This window comes from Pieris napi, chromosome 5 (assembly GCF_905475465.1).
Source record: "Pieris napi chromosome 5, ilPieNapi1.2, whole genome shotgun sequence".
In the NCBI taxonomy this organism is placed as follows: Eukaryota; Metazoa; Arthropoda; class Insecta; order Lepidoptera; family Pieridae; genus Pieris; species Pieris napi.
This window is the reverse complement of record NC_062238.1, coordinates 2,694,214-2,720,290: the sequence shown is the minus strand read 5'-3', so window position 1 is coordinate 2,720,290 and position 26,077 is coordinate 2,694,214. Positions and strand designations below refer to the sequence as shown.

General features: G+C 32.7%; 1 protein-coding gene across 2 annotated transcripts in view; it reads right to left on the bottom strand.

The window, feature by feature from the left end:
* Positions 1 to 26,077, bottom strand: part of LOC125049407 (chaoptin) — a 65,087-nt gene that overhangs the window by 5,517 nt on the left and 33,493 nt on the right. For both annotated transcript variants that reach the window (XM_047648666.1, XM_047648667.1), the window contains 3 exons: positions 7,074 to 7,328; positions 1,911 to 2,174; positions 111 to 210 (listed from right to left, as the gene is read on the bottom strand). In XM_047648666.1, the coding sequence (XP_047504622.1) occupies positions 111 to 210; positions 1,911 to 2,174; positions 7,074 to 7,322 (613 nt within the window). In that variant the 5' untranslated portion in view covers positions 7,323 to 7,328. The remainder of the gene's footprint in view (positions 1 to 110; positions 211 to 1,910; positions 2,175 to 7,073; positions 7,329 to 26,077) is intronic.

Below are 26,077 nucleotides of genomic sequence, written 5' to 3'. Positions count from 1 at the left end.
TATTATTTTAGGCATCTTAGGCTTTCCCAAATGGACGAAAAGTTCGCACAGACTTAAGCAAAGCCGTTAAGTGTCTTCGTATATTTGAACGTGGTTTTTTTTCAACTTACCTATTCTGTTTTCCCTGAGCGAGAGAAGTTTTAATGAAAGCGGTCCGTTGAGAGAGGTAGATGGTATGGAGATCATATTGTTGCGATCCAGACGGAGTATCTGTAATAGTTTAATTATTAATTTAATTTATAATAATGAAGTTCTACAATCAATATTTTATATGTCGTAATGTTATTTATCAAATTCTAAGCGTTGTATGTATTGAGACATTATGCGTAATTCTGACGATTTCATGTTTTGTATCAACAAAACATGTATATCGTCAAATGAAAATGTATTTTAAATTCCCTTCAATAGATTGAAACGTGTTCGATAACAAACATTTCGCAATCTCACAAAATTTACTGACGTTTCGCTTCAATCGGTTATCAATCTTAGTATCAAGCACGCATCGGAGAAGTTTTACAATATTTTTAACAATCATAGAACCAATTCGACTTAAGGTCCTCCAAGAAAAGAGCGTACCAATTCTTGAAAGGCCGGCAACGCAGCCCTCTGGCATTGAGAGTGTCCATGGGCGGCGGTATCGCTTAACATCAGGTGAGCCTCCTGCCCGTTTGCGTTTTTTTTATAGAACAGGGGTCTTTAAAAAAATTATATGCAATTCATATTATTATAATATTTATATTCATATAAAATGAATGTACTATTTCAACAATGTAGAAGTTATTAATTACTGTGCAATCTATCTGTTACAACTGCACATAGCCCGTTTGATATTCCTGCGTAGTCCTTCTGTTTTTATACAAAATTCTAAAGCACAAATACAATGCAAGGCCCGCATATTGGACGTGTTGCTAGATTATACAACAGTCCTTTTTACACTTTGTTAACTCCTTTGTATACTGAAAGCCGACAAATGACGGCTGAATCATGAAGAGTCTGATTAAAAATGGCGCAAACGCTCGTAGACTCGTATATGCTACGGCGTAGAATGGCTCGACCAGCACAGTTTGGCTCAGACATTGATATGATTCAGAAAGTTTGTCATGAAGATTTTATTTGGAAATAATTAATACGCTTGATGAAGTAAGGTAATATTAATCCGTATTTTTTTATAATATAAGCTTAAGTGAAGTTTTACTAACGCTTTTTGAAGTTATACTTCTTTAGGCACGTTATGAAAAATTGATGAGAGTGAAATTTTACGATGCGCGCGCACCGTGACACAAAATTAACAGAATGAAGTTGCCCACGGAAGATGCTACGGCATTGGACATAATTTAATTTTCGAATAATAATAGAATTTATGTTACACTTAATGCAAGAGAATAATAATAAATATTTATTTATTTAATTTTTCAAATGTAAACTGAACTTTATTGACTATTATGACTCCTTTTCCAGTCTTTGATTATTTCATTGTAATTAATTATTTGCATGCAATCAAAAACTATTTTTAATAATGCCAAAGAAATATAACTTCTTACGCGCGTACATAAGTACTTTTTTTATTTTTATAATTAATTAATATTAAACCAATGAATTGAAGAGAATTAAAAAAAAATTGCGGCATCCGATTCATTGATTAGTTTTCATAGGCAAGTAGATAATCAGTTATATCTTCAGTTTTAATTACTGTTCCATATTTACTGGAACCCAGGATTGGGTGGATTGGATATAACACATATACAATTTGATCCATTGTATATATAAAGTATTACTATATACTAACAACTGCCTTAGTAACTGTAAAGATAGTTGTGTATGTCAAAAATAAACAAACATTCTGAGTTTTTCCTCCTATTCACCTGAATAATTTTATCATGCGTATAAAGATTCATATATCAAAAACTTACTTTCATAACATTGCACCCAATTAGAAGGCCCTCTTCCAGCCCCCTGATGTTATTTCCGCTGAGATCCAACTCTTCCATAGATGGTAAGTTGTGAAGCTCTGCAGTTGAGAATATTGGGTTCAGGTTATCACCTAGCAAGTTATCAGCTAACACCAATTTAGTCAGGTTGCCTTTGATCCCAGATAATAAACGATCTGGTAATCTTCGTAGGCTGTTGTGGGAGAAATCCAGCTCCTTCATTGGTAAGCCATAAGATGAGAAAATCTGCAAAAAGTTAATTTTAATTTAAAACAATGAAATCGTATAAAAAATACATTTAAAATATTTAAATAAGATTAAAAGTTCCATCCTTATATTGTAATTCCAATTAAATGTTATGATTTACACTAGTTGCACATTCATATTTATGCTAAACAAATTTTTACACACGTACATACTTATGTGTATTATATTGTATACCTTACGTAGAATAATAAAAGGTGCAAACAAAACAATCTAAATAACGCCCACGTTAGGCTATCTTTTAGCGTTGACTATAAACGTATTTAGCGAAACTACATTTGTTGGAAATTCTTTATGTCCAAAGCTGTAATAAACGCAATTTTGTGCCTTACCAATTATAATTATATATTCATCATATTATGTTGTTTAAATTTAACACATCCTTGAGATTATTAGATATCAACGAATGATTGAGGAGATATCTAATATATCATATTCTCGTGTCGCGATGTTTGTGGTTAAACTCCTCCGAAACGGCTCGACCGATTCTCATGAAATTTTGTGTGCATATTGGGTATGTCTGTGAATCGGACAACATCTATTTTTCATCCCCCTAAATGTTAAGGGTAGTCCACCGCTAAATATATGTTTATTTTTAGATATTTTGTTCTGTTTTTATTTTTTTATGCTACAGCTGCAATATGATATATTAAAAAATACATACAACCCCTAACTTTCACCCCTCTACGATCAACCCCTATTTTTTTATTATAAATTATATACATGGCAAAACGACGTTTGCCCGGTCAGCTAGTAGTTTATAAATAACTCTGTCTCAAAATAATGATCATTTAGAGATTTAGATCATGCGCCTATTTTATCTGCACGAGTCTAATCGTAAGGGAAACCTATTGACACAGCTGGTTTATTATAATTAAATAAGTATTATAAATACATATTTTGATTAATTTTCAAAAGTCGACATAATGACCGAGTTATCTGCGCCCTAAGTAATTTAGATTAATCAAATTTCGTGTATTTAACAAAATAGTTCTGACACATCCTAACGAACTGTAATTTACTTCTAAACTAAACAATATTTATTGATATATTTTTTAAACAGATTAAACAAATTTGTGTATGATTTAGTACATAAGGGGCTCCATAATAATAATAATTGCATGAATTTGATTCCCGACAAAAGAATACCTTAAATTGGGTAAGGCCGATTCCCAACTTGCGTTATCAACAGTTATAAATACCAGAATATTTAGTTCGAATTACTGATATGCTCTCTCCGAATAGTACTTACGTAGATACGTAAAGGAAATTCAGGACCATCCATTACTCTGTTTAAAGCAATACAATTAATACAAAACAAACGAATCCTTTAAATTGAACCACATTATCGAACGATACGAAACGCAATTACACATTCGCCATTTAATTGTCAGTCATTTTCGAGCGTTAATGTCGGGTTTAACGTTACGCTCGTCTGATGGTAGCTATTTCGTTTCATTGTTACTATAATTATTTACAATATAATTAAAATCCTAATTTTAATGAAAATTCTTCGCATTCCAATGATTAGAACGAACTGTAACATGAATACTTTGAACTCTTGTGATTGATTGTGATAGTGAAGTCTCTATTGCTTTTGTGTGTTTATGTGTACAATATTATTTAAATGAAGTAATGTTACATCAGCCTTGTTTAAGCAGTTATTAATTGTCGTAACTGGTTTTGAAGACGGGGAGTTCAGTGCATTTAATAAAGAGTTACACAATTATCCCTGGCATATCTTACCACTCATTTTTGCAATTTCTATTTACTACATTTTACATTTTCTATTTACTTATTTTCTTTTCGATATAATAAGTCAATTTCAAATTTAAGTAATTTGCACTAGACATCGCTACAAACTTATTATATGTTTTTTATATTAATCAGATATCTTTAGCCGGTGTTACGTTCTTGTATAAATTGCTAAATAAGTAAATATTACAGGACACTAACATGGTCGTCCCTTACTCATTCCCAAGGTCTAAAATCAGCAAAATTTTCCAAATTCCTTTAGCAAAAATCAACCTAGGAGTTCAGGCACCTCTCTTTCGAATTTTTCGCGGTTTTAACGGATTAAACAGTACTTATCCGGAACCGAATAAATTCGGTAGTGCGCTGATCGGTTTTAAAAAAACGCATTGGTAAGTGCGTATCTCGAACCTAATCCGCTGTTTTGCTGGTATTTATTTTTCTGCTTAGCAAAAATTTCTGGCAGATTTATCGTATTTTTATTTTATAATTAAGTTTACCTTTAAGTTAAATTGTCATACATTGTAGACAAAAGAGTTTGTAATATATACCGTAGATTTAGAACTACGTAAGATGTGGTAAACTTTAATAAATAATAAATCAATATAACCAGTGTAAGTAGTAATGTTTCCGCAATGAGCAGCTTCGTCCGTAGTTATCAGATCATGAATCGCGTGTTCTAGTAGAAAACAGAATATCTCAGCTAATTACACGAATATTTCTAAGTCACTCAATTACATCTATTAGGAAATTATACACTAATTGCTGTATTAAATTTAATGGATTAGAGAAAGGTTGAAGCGATTTGAGTTTACACAATGTATTATCCTTAGATTATAGATAATTTAGGGCCCTTGGAGGTTTATAAATAATTAATTGTTGCCTATTAAATGTTTAATTGAGATGACAATAACACAAAAAATCCTATTTAATGTTCGAAGTCTATCTTGAAAGAGGTTATTTAGGATTCAACGTGTAAGATTTTTATGTAACGGAAGTCAAAAGGTTGTCTCTGTCAGATATGTTAAACTTCAATGTTCAACTAAATTGAGATTGTTTTTTGTTTTACATATAACCTGTGGCTCGAGTTAATCGGTAGGCGCGTGATGTTATAGTCTATAATAGCCTTCCTCAATAAATGGTATATACAACGCAAAAAGTATTTTTCGATTCCAACCAGTAGTGTGACTAATATTAACCAAATATACTTTTAAAATGCTTGATATTCGTTCTATCGATTATATAATATATTATATCTATAACACATCAACATGTAATTAGCAACAATATTAATAAAATTAAACTTATAAACATAAACTAATAATAATAAAATAATATACATTGAAATAAATAACGAAACTTAACATAAACTAAAATATATCATTAAAAGGAGTCCCTTTAGGCAAGGTTCCGAAGATACTGGCAGCGTTCCCCCTTTGAATTGCTAGACTAATTCTTTGTCCGAGGTAGCTGCCAGATCTTCGGTCTCCTGTGATGTCGACTAACCTTTTTGAAATTTCTTTAAAAAGCCTTAAAGCGCTAGGACCCCACAACCAAGGGTCTCGACACCGAATGGGACAAAATCATATTCAGAGCCCAGACCCCTGTATTTGCATGCTTTATTTTTTTCAGCCGCTTCACAAGCCGCACCAGCTCTGTAGTTGGTTCCATGTAGATGGGAAGGGGCCAGCGTGTCTGAACAGGTTGCATCCCATACCAGTACCCGACCCATCTTCCATGGAATCAAACTCAAACCGTCCGGTCTCTTGCCATCGTCTCTTGCAATACCACTTGGCTCAAGAAGACTTGGCACGTTGACGGTGGCAAGGGAACGGCGTATGATATCGTTAAGTGCGGCATGTCTCGAGAAGCGGCCTGCACTTTTTTGGCATGACAGGCCGTGATGTCCTAACTTGTCGACATCACTGCCACAGGGACATATATGAGGAGCGCAGACCGGAACCCCAAGCCGTAGACAGGTTGCGATTCGAAGCGTGTCAGGCTCAAGAAAAGTTCCTGTATTTGACGATGGGTAAGCGTGAAGCCAGTAGCCGGCCTCATGCGTACCCACGGCCAAAAGCCTAGCACGCGCCGAACCTGTACTACGACTCAAAAGATCGTCAAAAGTCAACTTGCAGTGTATGTCATCCCAGCTCCTCTGTGAATTTAGAGATAATGGAAAATTTTGACCTGGGCAAGCAATCAAGAAAGCGTTTCTAGCTTCTTCCAAGCCAGCAATCTCAAAGTTTGAAGGGGATGCCCTTAAAATTTTACTTATGAGATTTGCTGAACTATGGACAGAAGATAGAAAGGCTGGTAAAGCGACACTGGAAATTTTGCGAATCCCTAAACCACCATAACGGATGGGTAGGGAAGCTTGGGTCCAAGATTGCTCGTTCAGCTGCATATTAAGAAGTGATTCTAAGCTAATTTTGATTAAGTCGTCTAATGGTGTTAAAATATCTGGGTGATTCCAAAAGGAGCAGCAACGGAGCACATACGTAAATTTTGGGAGGAAAAGACAGAATTTTAAGATGCAAAGTGCATAATGTGGACTAATTTCAAGGAGACGGTCAGCAGAATTTTGAAATTTAGTAATTGAAGTATGAAAAAAATCTAATAAAAATCTTTAATCTTTTAAAATTAGAACACTATTGTTTACAAATGCAAATACAGGATTAGATTGCACTGCGGAAGTGACGTCATACCATCCTTTCTCACGATATGCACCTTTCCGTTCACTAGGCAATTGTACCAAGGCTGTGCTATTTACGATAACAATACAGTAATCTAATGCAATTGTATCCCGATTGTCTTTTGATAACATAAGATATATAGACAGCAATGACGAAAATTTATATTTGTGTGTGTGTGTGTGTAATACACACTAATATTATAAACAGAAAAAATATTTTATATTATTATATTTTACTCATTGTTTCAACATTTTTGCATCGATAACTAATTTATAAAATGAACTCGAAAATAAATTATATTCCTTACACATTTATTTATTTCATATTGAAATAATTTAATTTACACAGTCAATGTAATGATAAACGCGACCCTAATTAAATAAATATAATGTATTTATTTCCCTAATAAATATCACTTTTTAAAGGAACAGACCTGTGTTGGCAAAGATTGTTGTCCTGCCCATCGCTGGCTGAATGCCACAATAGGTGCACCATACGGCAGGGGAGGGAAATCACCAGAGAACACCACATGGTCACAGTTCATCAGTATTCGTAATTGAAGGGCTCTGTCCACTTGAACTTTGCATCGGCAGGGGTAGCGAAGATCGTCGTTAAGCTCGGAACATGGCACCCAGGGTTGTTGACACAACACCAGGGGAATGAAGAGGAGAAGTATCCACATATTGCCCTGAAAAGAATCATATCGTTAGTACTGTATATAGGTTTGTTTTTACAAAAGCATTTCAGTTCCTAGAGGCTTGAGACATTGCAAGCAAGCGGATACATTTTTTATCTCCACTAAGTGCTCTAATTTGGGGTTCAACGATACACTAAACAGAATGGCTAGACTGTGTAATAGGCTGCAGGGCCCGAACATTCTCTATATTTTCTCGGACCGCCCATCCGATTACAGGAAGGGCATTCTGTTATCATTTCCTTAGGATTTTCGCTATGCTTTGTAATTTAAGGTCTCTAGTTTTGCAATCGTTTAGTTATGTTTATCTATGTAAACTTATTAATTGTATACATTGATATATTATAAGCCGCCGTCCGCACCTGTTATCGAGGACACTCATTGTTTGTAGATTTTATAACTTGTTTCTTCCTTCTACCCTGTTTTTGTTTTGTGCGACCTTGTTGACGCGGCTATTAATAAATAAATAAAACGAAAAAGGTATCGATTATCATTCGTAGTCTTAAGTTTGAATTGATGTTAATAGATGGCGCTTTAATTAGTTTACTTTGGTTTAAAACTGTTCATAAGATAACTGTATAGAGTATTTTGATATTATAATATATACAAGGTGAGAAGTGTGAAGGCAACAGACACGAATATCATTGACTGTGATTTCATGAACCTAGAATATGTGAGAGGATTAACTAAAAACCTACCAGCCTTAACACATATGTGTGTAGCAAAATATACGGGCTGTCTTAAGTAACAGAGCATGTCAGATATGAATATAAACTTTTTCTACCTCCCTGCAAACGGCGACATAATAGTACTAAATTGTTTATATAAGATTAATTAGCTTGAACTAGACATTATTTACACAGTACCAATCAAACACTAACAATTACACATAGAATTAACCGCTTTATTAGCAAATGCCCAACAGACTCGTGTTTAGTTTCAATAACTGCAGTTAGCGTCAATAAGTCAACACAAGTCTGCAATTAACTAACGTATTACAATTAATTGGAGGCGCTAAGGACCTTAAGTACTATATGATATTAAATTATATAATATAGTACTGACTGTTAAAGATTAGATACGATAAGATAACAGTGTTCGTCTAGTGGCTTCAGCTCGCAAAACTCATTCCTGAGGTCGTAGTTTCGATCTCCGGCTGGCGCACCAATGGAATTTCTGTCTATGTTCACATTTAATATTCGCTCAAACGGTGATGAAAATATCATGACGTGCATGCCTTAGACCCAAAAAGTCGACGGCGTGTGTCAGGCACAGGAGGCTGATCACCTACTTGCCTATTAGATGGACATGGATGGATCATGAAACAGATACAAAAATCTAAGGCCTAAAAAGGTTGTACTACTGGTTTTTTGGGTTAAATTTTATATGGCAAGAAGTCATACTGCTTGTTTGTTTCATTAGTATTTTCTAAGCCTAAGTCACGCCCGTTTCCTCACCATATTTCCTTTACAACTGTTTATTGCGCACATATGTAGTAAGATTAATGTAGTTGTGTAGGTCCAGGATCCAAACATACGATATCAGGGCTTAGAATCGCGTATTTCATAACCGACAGTCGTTAGTTATCTTAAAACATTCTTATAATTAAGATAAATCATCAGTCTCAAGCAAATTCAGAGCATCTTTAATTACCATAAAATTATGTAAAGTTGTTACAGAATATTGAGCAATTAAACAAGCCTTATTATTCATAATTATTTACGGAAGCAGGAAGTGTCGGTCGACGTCAATAATAAACTCGTAATATACATATTACCTCAGCTATTATTCAATTTATTGTGTGCATTAGATCAACGTAATAAGGCAATCATAATTATTGTGTTCATATTGTCTATTAAAAAACAAATGACGTGCGATTTGTTTTCATAAATCTAAGATATAAAAAATCTAAGATTTCAGTAGACCGGTAAGGTACGTACAGCAAGAAAATACTGCCAGCATTAAGGATACTCTGCCATAGGGATTGATTTTTTTTTATTATGATTTTTATGAACCTCTTCATTTTAATCTAGCGAGACAAATGGTTCTTGTTTTCTAACCATTCAGCCATGCAAACAAAAAATTAAATTTTGTACAAAATTTTTGTTTAATAATTTGGTTGTGATAGTGGACATTGGACAATGGACATATCAACTTTTTTTTTATCGATTATATTACAATTATTATATACATATATATATATATATATATATATATATGATGTATGTATATATATATACAGTATGTATTTTATGTGTGTGTGTATATTTTGTAACTTTTTCTAAATTTTTCAAGGAATAAATGAGGCTTAATTAATTATTAATTATTATTATATTACAATAATAAAGAAGTTGAGGGTGTTTCAAACTATTCTGTCGATTGAAAATGATTATTCGATGTTAAGGGGTATAAGATTCAGAGCTTTTAGAAAATCTAATATTCCTATATCTTTTATTACCAAACGATTCACGTTAAACAGTTAATTAGTTAAATTCCTATCCCGTCCGTCAGTCCGTTTACTCTTTTGTAACAAAAGTAATGATGTGTCTCTGTTCATCTAAGCGTAAATTCCATTTGACAGAAAGAGACGAAATAATATTCCAGTTAAAACGGTGATTGATTGAGTTCTATGAATACAATTAGTAACATTTAAACGTATAAACCTTAACAAACGTTTCATTTATAAACAGATTCATCATAGTAAATATAACAAACCTTAAGATATATATGATGAATGAAACTCGAATGTGTTGCCGAAATAATTATAGATTTATTCTAATCTTAGTTTTGAACAAAACGAAACGAAATATACGTACACGTTAGTTAATTAATCATTTATCTGAAATAATTATAGAAACAACATAGTATATAAAACAATTATTTTTATCTAATTCCTAATTAAAATCCGAAAATATACTAACAAAAAATCTTCTTTTAAAAATTCAAGTGACCCGCCAAAACTCGCATCCACAGACTAACAAACTTAAAATTACAATTAAATAAAACGTCAGGTTTGACACATGACACATAATTAACAATAAAATAGAAATATAATTATTTATTTACATGTATATAATATGAAAGTTTTAGCATTTCCAATTACAAGTTTCAAATTCTCAGTCCTGTGGACAATCCAGTTACAACTTGTCCAAACTTTGACCATGCATTTAACGCGATTAACCAGTAATGTTCGCTAAAGACGCTAACTGCGCGGCTTAGTCTATGAGGATATGAAAACTTTCACGTATTTTGCGGTCTCACAAACTTACTTGAGCTTAATTTAGGCAAACTAGGTCTTGCTTATATTTGACTTTAGTGATATGATACGCGTAGTTTACGCGAGTACTAAGGCATTTAAATAAAATATATTTTCAAAACTCGACATATGTAGACCTCGATTTCTCTAAAGCACTTGAATTTTGTATAAACCTACTAATATGTGTATCTCAATCCTACTAATAATGTATGATTTTATATCTGTCAATGAAGTTGTATGTTAGCATTTCGTTTGTTAAATCAATTTAATTAATTCAGTGTCATTAATTAAAAACACGGAAATGAATTGCCTTGATAAAGAAATAGGGTAATGAGCTATGATAACAATAAATAGTGGGTGATAGTGGCCGGTTCGACGCGGGAAACTATGTGTCTCTGATACATACATTTAATTTTCGAACGTAGTTTTTATTCTGCACTACCACCTAAGATAATTTAAATTAATATTTTAAATTTGGTTTCCTCACGATGTTTTCCTTTATGCTAGGAGTACTATATACGAGCGTGTATGTAATGCGCACACATACACAAAGTCAGTTGGTGCACAACCGTATTTTTCCTGTGTACAAGATATCGTGAATTTCGCACAAAGAAAGAAAAATTAGTACACAGAGTATAAACAACTGACCAGGATTGAGAATCGCTCACTTAACCACAAAGCTAAACTGTTCTAAAGACTAGACTATACTCCTATAATTAAATCCAAAGGAACCTCCTCAATCTTCTATTGAATAACGTGAGATAGTAATTAACAAACGCGAGATTAAATCATTGTCAATTTAATTAGTGAAAATGGATTATTGATTGGGCGATGTTAATTATTGGGAGTGCTTCGAAGTATGATTATCAATATTTATTAATACGTTGCTTTTAGTTGGTTCTCTACGGGTTATTCAAAACCAGTTGTCACAGTAATGTCGTAGGTATGAAAGTTCATTTAAGACATATAAATAAAAATGAATCGTAATATGTTGCTAAGCGCAAAACTCGAAGACATCTGGACCAATTTGAGTATATTGTGTTCGAGGAAAGTTTTTATGGAGAGAAAATTGGAAAAATATTACACAATTTTTTAATTTTATTTAGTTTAGGTTTTTATTCTTATTTTATTCCGTATCTATACGGTTGCTTAGCAAAATGTTCCATATGTTTGAAAGAAGCTACTAAAAAGATAGGCTAAATAAACAAAACATAAATGAGGCGAAACGAAAATCGCGGGGGCAGCCAATTTAAAATATTAATTTAAATTATCTTAGGTGGTAGTGCAAAATAAAAACTATGTTCGAAAATTAAATGTATGTATCAGAGACTCATAGTTTCCCGCGTCGAACCGGCCACTATCACCCACTATTTATTGTAATCATAGAATAGATAGATGTACTCCAAGGAACATAACGTGCGACGTGCTTAAACATATATACTTCATACATTTAGCATGTGAAAACTAAAAGTGGCTGTTACAGTACAAAACTCAACCAAGGGTATTTCCATATTAAGATTTAAGTCATTTCAACCCTAGATATAATCCCGTGGGGTTAGTATTTTTATGTGAATCTTAAATGATTTTTATCTATTCGACTATCGCACAAGATTAAGATGAAACTATACAAATTTCTACAAGTCGATTCGAGATTTGACACTCCTTTTTAGCTTTTCGGCCACAGAACAGCCTGATCGCGTGCGTGATAAGCTATAAGGGTTGCTATGTAATAAAAAAATAAAAAAAGTTTTACTCTAAACCTTCTTTAAAATAAAGTATTTAAATAATTCTCGGAAAATTATTGTAACTGACTCTAGTTCTAAACCAATTAATCAAAACAATTAGTTAGCATAACGTTTATTGGCAATTTCGACATGTGTCACGGATACATCGGTTATAGATGATTGATGTTCCTCTTTGATTGGGTGCACGCTTTGAAATTGAAATCTCAATACATTACAGTCAGTTACGGCTTGAATATAGATTACATTGATATTCATGTCTGAATAGCATTTCTGGCTTATGTATATTACGGTAATAATAATAAACATATGTTGATAATCAACGTTTGCTTATCTATGGTAGCTGTTTGAAAAAGGAAAAGTTTTTTTTAATTGTAATAATAATTTATTTGCAAGAATATGGTACAAAAATGTTGTGGTGGTTAAATCGTTCGTATATTCTGCCACATAATGGCGTACAAATTTGTCTTAAAAGGAATTTTACATAGAACTTATATACGTATACATTATGAATCATATCAATGAATCAATTCTTATATTATTTGTAGTAATAAAATATTAAATTATTCAAATATATTATTACGTTATCAAATTAATCTTAATTATAATGTTTCTCGCAAATAATCATTAATAGAATAATATTTTTTAAGAGAAAAGATCTTCCTACTAGAGTTTAAAAGTAGTACATTAAACTCTAGTAGATCCAAGATCTTTTAACTTTAACCTACAAGGCTCTACTAACAGTGAGTAAAAGGTTGTGTTACAGTCCGCTTTAATTTCTGTAGCTCGTAGTATCAGCTCATATATTCCTACTCTTACTAAAAAGCAGTGTTGTTAACAGCAATGAAACTTCTTTTGAGTATATTATTAATAATAGTAATTTATTTCAGAGGATACATGATAAACAATTCAATCTTAAGTGTTATGCTAGACTAAAGTAATTTTACCATGCGCATCTTACCAACGCCTTAATAAATTGCCATTATTAATCATTGCTTTTTATTTTATTGCTTTACAGAAACAATACTTAAACTTTGTGTCACATTTATACACGCGCTAACATCGTTAACATATCTAAACAGTTGAATCTTTTTATGGCCAATAGAATCGTACCTATAACGAAAATACCACTTGGGTACAAGAAACCAAACAATGAACAAATATAATGGTAAGCCGAAACTTTTTCTTTCCAAAACAAGGATTATTAAACACTCCCTTTATTGGCTTCTCTTATAGATAATTTACGCTGAAATTGGAATTTAAGATTTGCCCATTCAAACTTTTAATAAACAGGAAAATTAACCAATCATGGAATGAAAGATGAATACTTATAAGTAAATTCTTTTTCAAGTGTAAAATATATTTTAAGAGCGATAATTAGTAATTTATGATTTACATAATATGCTGAATTGCCTACAAGCTCAATGTGCTATTTACATAATATGCTTCTACGGTAACCATGGTAACAGACACGATACTATCGTTAGTCAAGGTTTACAATGAGGACACATGAGATCTGAACCATCAACTAATATTCGAGTTAGAACAGTTACCTTAAGGAAAACGTTCTTTATCAAGTACTAGCGTATGTTCATCTACTGTAATTGAGCAATGATGTCGTAGGTTCAAATCTTGACTTTGAAAAACACCGCGAGGAAACAGACATGCCTTAGACCCAAAAAGTCGATGGTGAGTTACACACAGAAGGCTGATGACCTACTTGCTTATTAGAAAAAACAAATGATCTCGAAACAGATACACAAATGAGGCACAACCTGAAAGATTGTAGGTGTCACTGAGTTTTTTTTCTACTGTAAATCACAATTGCATTTAACGAGTAACAAATTCACTATTCCCTCTAATTCTAGATTCAGAGGACGGTCCACTTCACGGCACATAAAGCTTTTATGGAGACACACGGCCCATCCCATAGGACACTATATAACCTCACTGACTTCACTAAACCGTAATTCAAAGCTTTCATTGCATTTCTGAACCCTTGCAATTCTCATTCTTGGAGATCATCCGTTTTTGCTACGTTGTATTAAGTTCGAATATTGCTGACCGTTTGTCGTTGTCAAAGAAAAACAATTATGTTATGCCGTAGAATTACATTTACGACCCGAGGATGAATAGATAATATTTTGCAATACTTTGTGTATATCTTAATACTCGTATAAATTACGCTTCACACTGTTTGTCTGCTATGGACTCCTAAACTACATAACTGATTTCAATCAAATTGCACACCGTGTGCAGTTTGATCTGACTTAAATGATAGGATAGCTATATACATACAATTCTATAGTACGTGGATACGTCGCTGAACTCCACTTATACGGCTGTACCGATTTGAATGTTTTTTTTTGCGTGCGTTTGGGTGGACCCCTGGATGGTGTAAATTCACAAATCAGCCTGGCAGATGGCGCTGCAGTCGGTACTTTTATACTTTGTTTAATAATCGCTTGAAATATCATACAGGTAGGTACTTATACATAGAATACTGGAAGCAAAGCACTGAACGAGACCGGGTTGAGGTTCTTGCTCGACCAGACTAAGGCCTGCTTAGATGAAGCGATATTGATGAATATATATACTATAATATATTTGTAACCAAAGCAATAATTTATTAAAATTCTCGGAAAATAAAATCATTACGGCAAATGATTTAAGTCAATATTTTTCCTTATTGACGGATGCTATTACTGCACAAGGTAAGAATCTACAGAAACATACGAACGTTTTTAATTACATATCGAATTATTACCAATGCAGTGAGAGCTGTACAATACAAATAGAAACTTACAAATTTGTTATTTATAACAACTATAAATACTATTTAACTTTTTAATATTTTTCCTTATAAGTCGCGGTCACAAGATGATATGGATTATTACTTAAATAATCAACGAGTAGTCTTAAATATTTATTTAGGTATATTTTCTTAGTCTTATTTTTAAAGTATTTTGGTAGTAATTAAGTTTGTTACTAGGCACAAACTACTTTCTTTTATTCTCATTCTCTTGAAGCAATTGAAAACTACTATTAAATTTAATAGAGCTCATTTTGCAACGAACCATAAATCACAAATACTAAAAAGCAGAGTATAGCTCACAACAGCTTTTACTAGAAAATAGTCAAAGGAAAAGCAAAATGGTACCCATTTCCGACGTATACAGCCAAAAAGCATACAAAACTTCAACAGTAACATCGTAAATGTAATGAAACAAAATGAACCCTCTAATTAATGTAGGAGGAATACAAATGTTTATTTGATAACGTCCATTACAATCCGACTTCACTCAGAGTCATTCAATTAACTGTAACCCAGCTACGAAATTTAGGCCTTAGCGCTAAATATGACTGCCGTATTGTTAAATATGTATTGGATTTGACAAAGCACTAAATAAGGACTCTGTATCTTACTCAAAGCCCGATTAACTAACGAAAGCTTTGCGTGCCAATAACGTTATATTTCCTATATTTTTGCGTTCTACTTTTTACATATTAACGAGATAGGTCTGTTTATCCATAGTTACTCCCTAATCAATGAATTTTAGTTTAATTTAGTTTTCATACTTTTTAAATCGATGATGTTTTGAAAGCTCTTTGAGTATAAAGTTTCTAAACTTAACACTAAACTGTTCACTAGAAGAATCAAGTACCCTATTGACGTCGTTTAACAAACCACGACTTAATATTGACATCAAAATCGTAATTGAAGGCGCGTGGTAATTATGCAGTTTAAGAGTCTTTTTACAGAGAAGGAAAAACAAACTTCACACAAATATAAAGCACCTACAATTTACTTTTATATTTCAGACGCAGTCGCATCCTTGTTTTCAACGGTTTTGGAGTTTACTCCTTAAGAAACGATTTGAGTTATAAAGCCCGGTACGGAAATTGTATGAGGAGTAAAATCAAGTGTAACACGAAAAGTTGAGGCGTTATGTAATAAGAGACAAACATAATATATATCTGTAGGATTGAACGTGTAAAAGAATGAGATAATTAATAGGATAATGAATATATTACACAGACTTTTCTATTTTGAATTCACGTTTTGACAGCCACGTTACAACATTGTCAGTAGAATATGTAGTAGTAAAATAAAAGTAGTCTAGCGTGCCATAGAGTTTTGTCAATAGTAATGGTCAGTGAAATTAAAACTAAAAAGATTGTTCATTCTTATTCTTCTCTTACTATAAAGGTAACTTTGGTCACAGAAAGAAAATCCTATTTGGGCATAGATGATGTAGGAACGTTTTATTACTACTACAAATATTTATATTATAAAAACATGTATTCTTACCACCTTTCGTATGAAAATATGCTCGACAGCCACAGAACATTATCGCCATTTTATCGTTCGTAAGGAGTAAACTCTAATCGTGCGTCGTAGCTGACACACACACACTTTTTTTTAGTTTAACGGTTAATGTTATTTTATTTTAACATTCACCGTGTTACATTGTTAAAAGATATCAATCTAAAAAACAGCAACCCTAAAGCTTAAACTTCTAAAGGATCTAAGCCCCAAACAACTCTAAAATTTGCTTGTAAACGATCACTTGTTTGTTTTTAACTTTTAACATAAATCAACAAACCGTTCTCAATTAATTACGAGTTTTAATGATATTGGTTTCACAAATTCAAGCCTCTCAGTTGTACTTAGCTTATTGCGAAGAAATCTTGACAGTGGAATTACTTGTAAGTGGTTTATTAGGTTAGATCGCCTTAAGAGATGTATGTTTGATGTAAAAGCAGAGATGGTGATCCATCCCAACCACCACAACCACTGGACTCGATCTCCCCTAGCGTATGATCTGTGAAGGATACTTACTGTGTCAAGTATCGTCACAAATCAACAATGTGCGGGTAGAGGCGGACGCAACCGCCGCATCGCATGTCGGGAAGCGGATAAGGCTCTGCTGTTACCGCATCCCGCCTAAGGCGATTGTTGGTGGCGCCTTGGGGTTTTAGTGGGTTTGCACAATCGCGAGTCCCACATAACCCTCCCGCACTAAGCAGTCGCACCGCGGTAGGGTATGCGCAATGCCTTTCCCCAAGTAAAAAAATGTATGTTTGAAGTAGGAGCAACTTTAAGTTCTCAATCACAGCTGACCCATAGATTGATTATAATAATAATGTTAAAAACTACGACATTATTTAAAAAATTATGCCCGTGGTAGAATACCCTTGATCCTGACAACATTTCTCTGCCGCACTGTCCCTATGAAGTGTACCACTGAAAAGACTAGCTCTGGGGTCTCCGATACTGACTATCAGGCGGCTACTCAAATCTGACAGATTTGAGTAAAGAAAAAGAACTTAAAAGTCCCGATTCCAAATTTACAAAAACAAAGTTTGATACTTTTCAGACGCGAATATAATATTTTAATAACCTTTAGATTGCTCATCAGTCGGCCAAGGAGAGTCCAAACATTAAAAAAGATTTTGTAAAGAATTATACACTAGTTTCTAGCTATAAAATGCAGGATATATCTTAATCTATGTAAATTTTTATTACTTTTCCGCTGTTGTAGCGCTTAATGAGATTTTCTATTCTAGACCATGCCTGGAACTCTTTTATAAATATTATGTTAAATGTGAGACTCTTAAAAAGAGCTACATTTTTCTTTTAAAATGTTCCATTTTTAAAATTAGCTAAATTACTTACATTTGTATTAACTTTTTCCAGGCTCCGAGCTTACATTTGTTTGTATATTTCTCAAATTAATAAATAACATATAAAAAATGCGATAAATAAACCAAGTAAAATAAATAATATAACATACTACGTATATATCAAAACAGCCTGCTATTTAAAAGAGTGACGGAGTGTTTGTTAGCAGTTCCCTTTCGTTCAGTGCCCTTGAGAACTGGCAGTAAACATATATATTTTTTTTACTTACATGTACAGAGTGCAAAAATCGTGTGTTCGAACTCCGGCAGAAACAAACATTGTATTGTATATATCTAATAACTTAATATTCGTCAAGTAAAAGAAAACATTGCAAAACTGGCGTGTCTAAATCTAATTACCTACTTGCCTATAAAATCAATGATGCATATTCAGGAATCTGATGCCAAGACCTATATGTATTAAAGAGCCTCGCGAATATAAACTGCCCACAAAGCCATAATAATATAAAATTAATGTTGATAGCAATTCATTTTAGTAATACATGCCTTCCACAATTTTACAATTTTATAGAAAAGAGGGCAAACTTGATCTTGAAACCGCGGCCCTAAGCACGCAATGCCCAAGCGCTCGCAAGTGCGTTGCTGGCCTTTTAAAACTTGTTACGCTATTTACATTAGACATATATTTAGAAAACATTTCATTTATGCGGTGGTTTGAAATGTTTATAGTTAGTTAATTGTACTGAAATTTTATAATTCGCTCCTAAAATATGCATAAGCATATTGATGCCTATGAATATTTTGACTTGTGGACGGAAAATGGAAATTACTTTTACTAATACTTAAATATGCTAAAATATTCCTGGCATATGTTAGAAATAAGATAAATTTGTATGAATCGAAATACCTTATAGCAAAATCTGGCGTTGTTCTTAACGACAATTTAGGGGCCGCCCCCCTTCCCCTTCCTCATGTCATCAAAAGTAAGCAAAGCGCTCAAAAATAATAGTAGGGTAGAGCGGGGCTAGTTGAGCATAGGGGCAAGTTGGGCAATCGAAATATCTCGGAAACTATTCACCTTACGCGGGAGTATCAAATAGCGAAAAGAAGGAGTCGTAGGAGGGGTAATCATCGCACGATAGCTAGTGGCAGGTCGAAGAGTGAGTGAAGTGTCACGGCGTTTTGTTTATTTTGTGACCAAAAAGTAAAAACATTGTTTATCGCACGTTTTCGTCTGTCTTTGTCTAATGTTCTCTGTTTTTAATCAGGACAGTGTTAATCTTCCAGAAGATTATTGTATTTTTGATTTGTAAATAGGATTTGGGTCTAAATCTAGGCATTTTTTTACAATCCCACTTTTCTTTTAAAATTCCGGGTTGGGGTAAGTTGAGCAACTATAGCTCAACTAACTCCACGACTTAAACAACTGATAAGTAATGAATCTTTTATTTCTGTTTGGATGCTTACAAGAGGAGGAGATGTTCTTACACTACTGAATACTTAAATAATGCTGCAAAGGCTGTCCACGATGAGGGAAAAAGTGTGAATATCGCCGCTAAAGAATTCGGTATGGGTTGACTTTTAAATAAATTAAATGAAGGTGATGGTTCATTTATGGGCTATACAACACCGAGGGAAGTATATCCTCCCTCACAGGAGGACTGTTTGAAAAAATACTTGCTACAAATGGAATTTTTCTCCAAAAGACGACCATCGCCTTGCCTAAGAGTGTGCTGCTAAATTTGGCATTGAAATTCCACCCAGCTGAATTGCAAATAAGATGGCCGGAAATTAATGATTGATGATGTTTTTAAAACAAAAAATCGTAGCTATCCATACAAAAACCCGAACCCACCAGCCTTGGTAATCTTTTTTAGAAATTATCGGAAGTAATGGATAGATATGGATGCTCATGTTTTGTTGATTCTAGTTTCGGGTAATTATACAAAGAAAATTTCTTTAAGTTTTGTTGTTCTGTCAATAAAAGACAATAAATAAAAAGCTGACTGTCTAACACATATTTTACTTCATCTCAAGTTAACATAGAACCCATGGTTTGGCCTAGACATTCTTAGTGCTCAACTTGCCCCATACCCTTGCTCAACTTACCCCACCTATGGGGTACATTGAGCATACTTGACTTTCTGCATTTAAACATCTGTAGCTATTTGTTACAAAAAAATACTATGGACACTTTTGTTAAGGGATAAATTACTAATCCATCAGGACACATAACAACTCATTGAGACTTATCATTGAGGAGCTATATCCAAGCAAGTGAAAAATTGCTCAACTAGCCCCGCCCTACCCTACATAAAAGTATTCATTTTTAGTAGGAATCCGCGAAAATGCATTTCGTTTTCAAGCATAGACAATGTGTGGGTAATGTGTAAAAAAAATACTGTTGACGTAATCACCAAAGAAGAAAATCAACGAACCTCCCTAAAACCAAAGAAGCACTATATATATAATATATATATATAGTGCTTCCGTAATACTTGAACGGCTCCTTATTCTTACACGCATAATGAGTATTTACTTTTCACCTTCTCTGATAGAGCTGGAAGGTTATACTGTTCAAGACTAGATTAACGACATACGAAGAACAAACATTATATCTTACTATTCCAACAACTTCATAACGAAAGTAAATGTAAATTTACAATTAATTTAACTTCTTTCTGACAATTCATAAGTGTACTTGTTTACCTACATGAATAAAGATATTTTAAGTTTGAGTTTAAATAAACTCAATAAACACTTTAAAGCGATCTAATATTTTTTATGGGCTCTCGTAATCGATTCTTAAGGAATGCATTAGAGTTTGAAAATTGTAAAAAATAACTGAAGCAGACACCCCAAAAGCTAGGAATGTAAATCAAGTTGGCTCATCAAAGTTTGTTGGCATCGCGGTGTGGGTTCTTCGGGCGTTTTCAAACTCATTTTCATATTGCGGACGTTGCGACAAACTACACGAGAAACTCCAATTAAACGAAGATTTAAATTGTCGGATACGCCCTTGAACTTGAAAGTGGAAATTACATAGATTTTAAAGTTCGAACTTCCGATAGTCGATTTTCGTTTCCGGTTTGTTTATTAGGTCACCTTATACTTAAGATGAAATATAATTAGCTCTTTTATAAAATTGGTGCCTCAATATTTATTTTGAAAAGCATAAATAAGACGCAAGATCTATGCATATATATCACACAATTCCCTTTGTCTCTAAAAGCAATTTATTATAATTATAAAACCGTGTGACCCTCTATTTAACATAATTAAAATATAATTGTATTTAGAGGACAGAAATACAAAAAAGTTCGAGTAAAGGAACAAATACAATTAAACCTAAACAAAAAATAATTTTGGACCTTTAATTATAAAATTAAATATGTACTAGACTACGACTCGATGGGACATCTTAAGATTTAAGTCTGCGTTATTTTTACAAAATCGCTAAAAAGTTCGAGTACTGGCGAATACCAGACGTGTTTATTTAGTCAATGTTTATTCGTTTTGAACTTTTATTGGACGCTCTTAGATTTTGAAGGTATTTTATAGGAAATTTATTCACTCTTCTACCATATTCAATATCACGCAATGTGTAGGCAGCGTAAAACAAAAGAAATCCATGACGCAATTAATTTCGATGTGCATCTGTTTTCATTGGCAAAGTCGTCTTTCCATTTGACAAATTATAATCAAACGAAACACACACGCGAAATAAAATATTTCGAAATATTCAGTTCTTAAAATATATCACGTTTCATATCTATGTTTGGCCCATTTGTAGTTTATGACTTACGGCTAAATCCCTAGCAATCCTTCTAGAAAACATTTTATAAAGGACTAAACAAGACACCGGCTTAAAAATTAATATGAAACCTCGCATCAGACAAACTAATCACAACTTTGTTTATTTATTCTCGTATGACCTGAAGGTAGGGTTGGCCATTTACCATATTTTACTATTAAACACATTTTAATTTAATTATAACAAAAAAGTTAACACATAATTTTTTTCAGTAAATTAAACTGGAACTTCTGCACATAAAGAGGGCAAATAAGGACAATCATAACTAGTTCCTTGATTTATTTACATGTGAGTTTATAAACATTATTAATAATATAAAAATTATGAGATTTTTTTTTCTTCAGTAAAGTTTTTGTATGTTTTACTTGCACAAAATTCGCTTTAAAGTTTTATGTTTATAATTCTGGCAACCCTAACAATAGCATGACATCCATGTATCCTTCGACCTGTACAAGAGTTGACTGAACTAATGTTATCCACACATAGATTTACACAATAAGCCTTACATATCTTTGTATATTATAATACACACATTTCTCCCCGCCTTCTGCGCGCTTTTAAATCTTATAAAACTGCGCAACGGAATTTTATTGTTTTCATAAATAGACAGAGGGATTGGGTTGGCCGTTGGGTGAAGGATTTATATATTGTAATATATATATATATATATATATTTCAAAGTCAAATAAATACAAAAATTACATTATTCTGTCCATATTTCGAGTGCTTTACATTAATGGTTAGTGACTCTTATGAATTCATGTTTGACAAATAAAAGACATTATTACCTTTATTTGTCAAACACAATATACCACAGAACATTTTTCTTTTACGTATGTGAGGTTCTATTTTTGAATCTGTGGATGCATAGATAATAATCTATTGTCTACAGACGTGAACGATGAAAAACTCTATCCATAAAAAGATGCTAATTAAAAAACTTTAACTAGGTCTGGTATAAACGATGTTGCCATAATATAACTATTTAAGTCAGGAACTTAGCGGTAGAGTGAAACTTTGATCAGTTAATTTTTCAGAGAGAATTCTTAATTTGGCGCAATTACTAACTTTCCGTTTTATCAGGGAAAACTATTAAAATTAGTTAGAGGAAAATTAATTTCAATCACAGTTTTAATGTAATGAAACCGATAGGGTTAATTATGATTAATATCTCGATAATTTCGAAAATATTTTTCATAGATTACAATATTTTATTATTATCAATGATCTGTGAACAATATTTTCAGATTAAACTTCAAATCTTTAGGTAAAATTCTAATCAAGACTCAGCGTGAACTATGACTTACATAATGTCAAAATACATTACGTTTTTGACAAACGAGTGTCATTCTGAAATACATGCTTCTGAGAGACATTTGTATCAACTATGGTAACTTAAAAAAAAAATATGTGAAAACAAAATCAGATTGTAAACAAATTCACACTACTAGATTAATTAAATATGTCAGTTAGGTAAAGTAGTAGTTGTTTCTTTTTTTTAGTTTTTAGGTTGCCTGGAAGAGATCGCTTATTAGCTATAAGGCCGCCCGTTACATCCCTTATAATTTTTATGTATTGTGTTATTTGTGTTTCTTTGATTTTTATTGAACCGAAGTATAAATAAATAAATAAAGGTATTTCCAAATTGACTAGATTATTACATATATCTGGTATACTGGTTAAGATGTTATGTTTATAACTTTAAGAAGCTTAAGATCTAAAAAGGTATGAATCACACACACACACACACACACACACACACATATCACATGCGTCATACCGCGTACACTTGAGAGAATTCCATAAAACATTTTCTCATTATTCAAAATTTGACTAAATTAATTAAACTCGGATAACCAATTCCTCTCAGAGTGTGTAGTGCTATCTATGTTTTACCGAGATTTATACCTCTATTTGTAAGGGTAAGCCACTATCTAGGGCGCTATCAGACTATTCCTTTCAATTCCAATGTTCCCAATTGATTGCGGAGTACGGGTCTGTGAATGACCTTTTATCTCTAACTTTGAAAACAATCCCTTTAGTAATAGATATTTTAACAGACGACAAATAAATTATTTCAAATAATATGTCAAATGAAATGTATAAGATTATTATTTTTAATTGGCGAAGAGGACACAAATTCTTACAAATTATATTTTATTTATAAAACGGTGACCGTGGAGTTCCAATAAATCGCTTTTATAAAATATAGATAACTAAAAATGCACTAAAAAAGTAATATAATACGTTAATATTTTATTTATAAACAAGTTTAAATTAGTTAATATCATTTTGATTTCATTTCAGTTAATATCCTGAAAACAATCCATCTGATTACTCTTTCTATGTGGCCAAATTACACCTCGGTTTTTCTGGATACCGCTGATGGCGTATCTATGGTTAAAATAAACAAAAAAACACATAACCAACGATGTTGCGTGATACACATATCGGACTTTTGTTGAAATCAAAAGAGTCGGTCGCATTTTTTTGCCTAAAACATAATCCAAACAAAATTCAAAATTGGACTACAAAATATATTCTCAAACTGCATAAAAGCACAAATTCAGCAAGAAAATTTTCTATACAATTTATAAACAAGTACCAGGCGAGCATAGTCTGCCAGTAGATACAATACGCGTTCTAGATGGCAATCTCTGGCATATGCACTGCAATATCCGGTACAAGGCGGTTCGAACTGGATGGTTCCGACTCGGCTCCCGTCTCCCTGTAATGATGCGAGTGTCGATAAGAATTCAATATACGCTGCTATTTATTTTTATTTGATCCGATACAGCAATATTTCTTCATGAATTTTAAAAATTCGCAATACACCCGTAATCTGGATAAAATACGATTGCCTGGCACGTAATACTTTATAAATAGAAATACCAATATTTTACTTTATAGTGAGTGCGTCTTAATGATCAATTTTAAAAATAGCGTTGTTATTCTCGTGTAAAATTATAATAATAGATTGTAACTTATGATGTACAAAATGTTTAATATATATATATGATAAGGTTTACTTAAATAAAAAAATTAAAAAGACTTATTAAGTTAGATAAATTATTATGTTTCTTAGCCTTTTCATGTATTTTTTGGTTTTGCTCACATTAAAAATATTAAGATTTCTTTAAGAAAAGAGGAAAGAGACTGCAAATACTTCAATTCTTCTAGGAATAATAGTGTCGACGGAATTTGCTTGAAATAGATTGCTAAATGCAACAAGATATTTTATAAAATCTCCTTTAAAATTTTTTCTAATGGTTTTATATTATATCATTACGTACACAATTAAGTGTTTTTAAAATAAGAATTCCGTTTCCTAATAAGAATGTAATAATTAAATACTCTATCGATCGGCTGGTAGACTCTGCAGTGCCTTATTCGTAGCTATCTCTAAACTCTATGCCTGTAAAAACAAAAGGTGTTTGGCGGTAAGCCAACGCTTTGGGAACTGCCAATGGGTGTCGTGAAGCTTCCAAGCTCCGTCAGTTAAAAGCTTTGAGCTTGCAAGGGGATTTCTAAATATTCCCCTACTGCAAAGCGAAAACCAGCCCAAGGGTATATTGCTTTATAGAAGACTAGCAAACATTTGTTTTTAAAATATTTTGAAATTAATATAGAAGTCAGGAATAATTAATTCAGTAGATAATGGGTATGGTATATTCATTATTAATATTTAATGTATATTTCTTTTTGACGTTCATAAGTGTACATTGTGTTACCTATATGAATAAATGATTTTTGACTTTATTATCTTAATAACGTTAGTATAGAGGTATTAAAGATTAAATTAATTTAAAACTGAATGCAAGGATCAAAATAATCGCAGAAATTCAAGTCTATTACTGTGTCTATTTACTACATTTAACAATTTCAAGGATGTAGTGCACAGCTTATTACCTTAAGGTAGAATCTTCGACCGTTCTAACCACTGACTTAAGTCCCCAGTGGTTAAAGTAGAGAATTTGTACTTAGCGGTCGGAATAACTTTGTTAGCGCCAATCAGAGTAATGACTGTAGCTGTGTTGCTACAGATTATTTATAGTTATAAAACCATTATTTTTATTAATTATTAACTATCAATTACTTAAAGATGTCGCGTGGAACGTGGTATAATGGTTGCAGCTTACAAACATTTTAAAACAAAAAACTTGCCGATTAAAACGCGTGGCGGAGAGTTTATTGCCAGTTCTTCTCTTCGTTCTACGCCCTTGATTTGGCAGTAAATGTAAAATTACTTTTTTGACGTTCATAAGTGTACATTGTGTAACCTAAA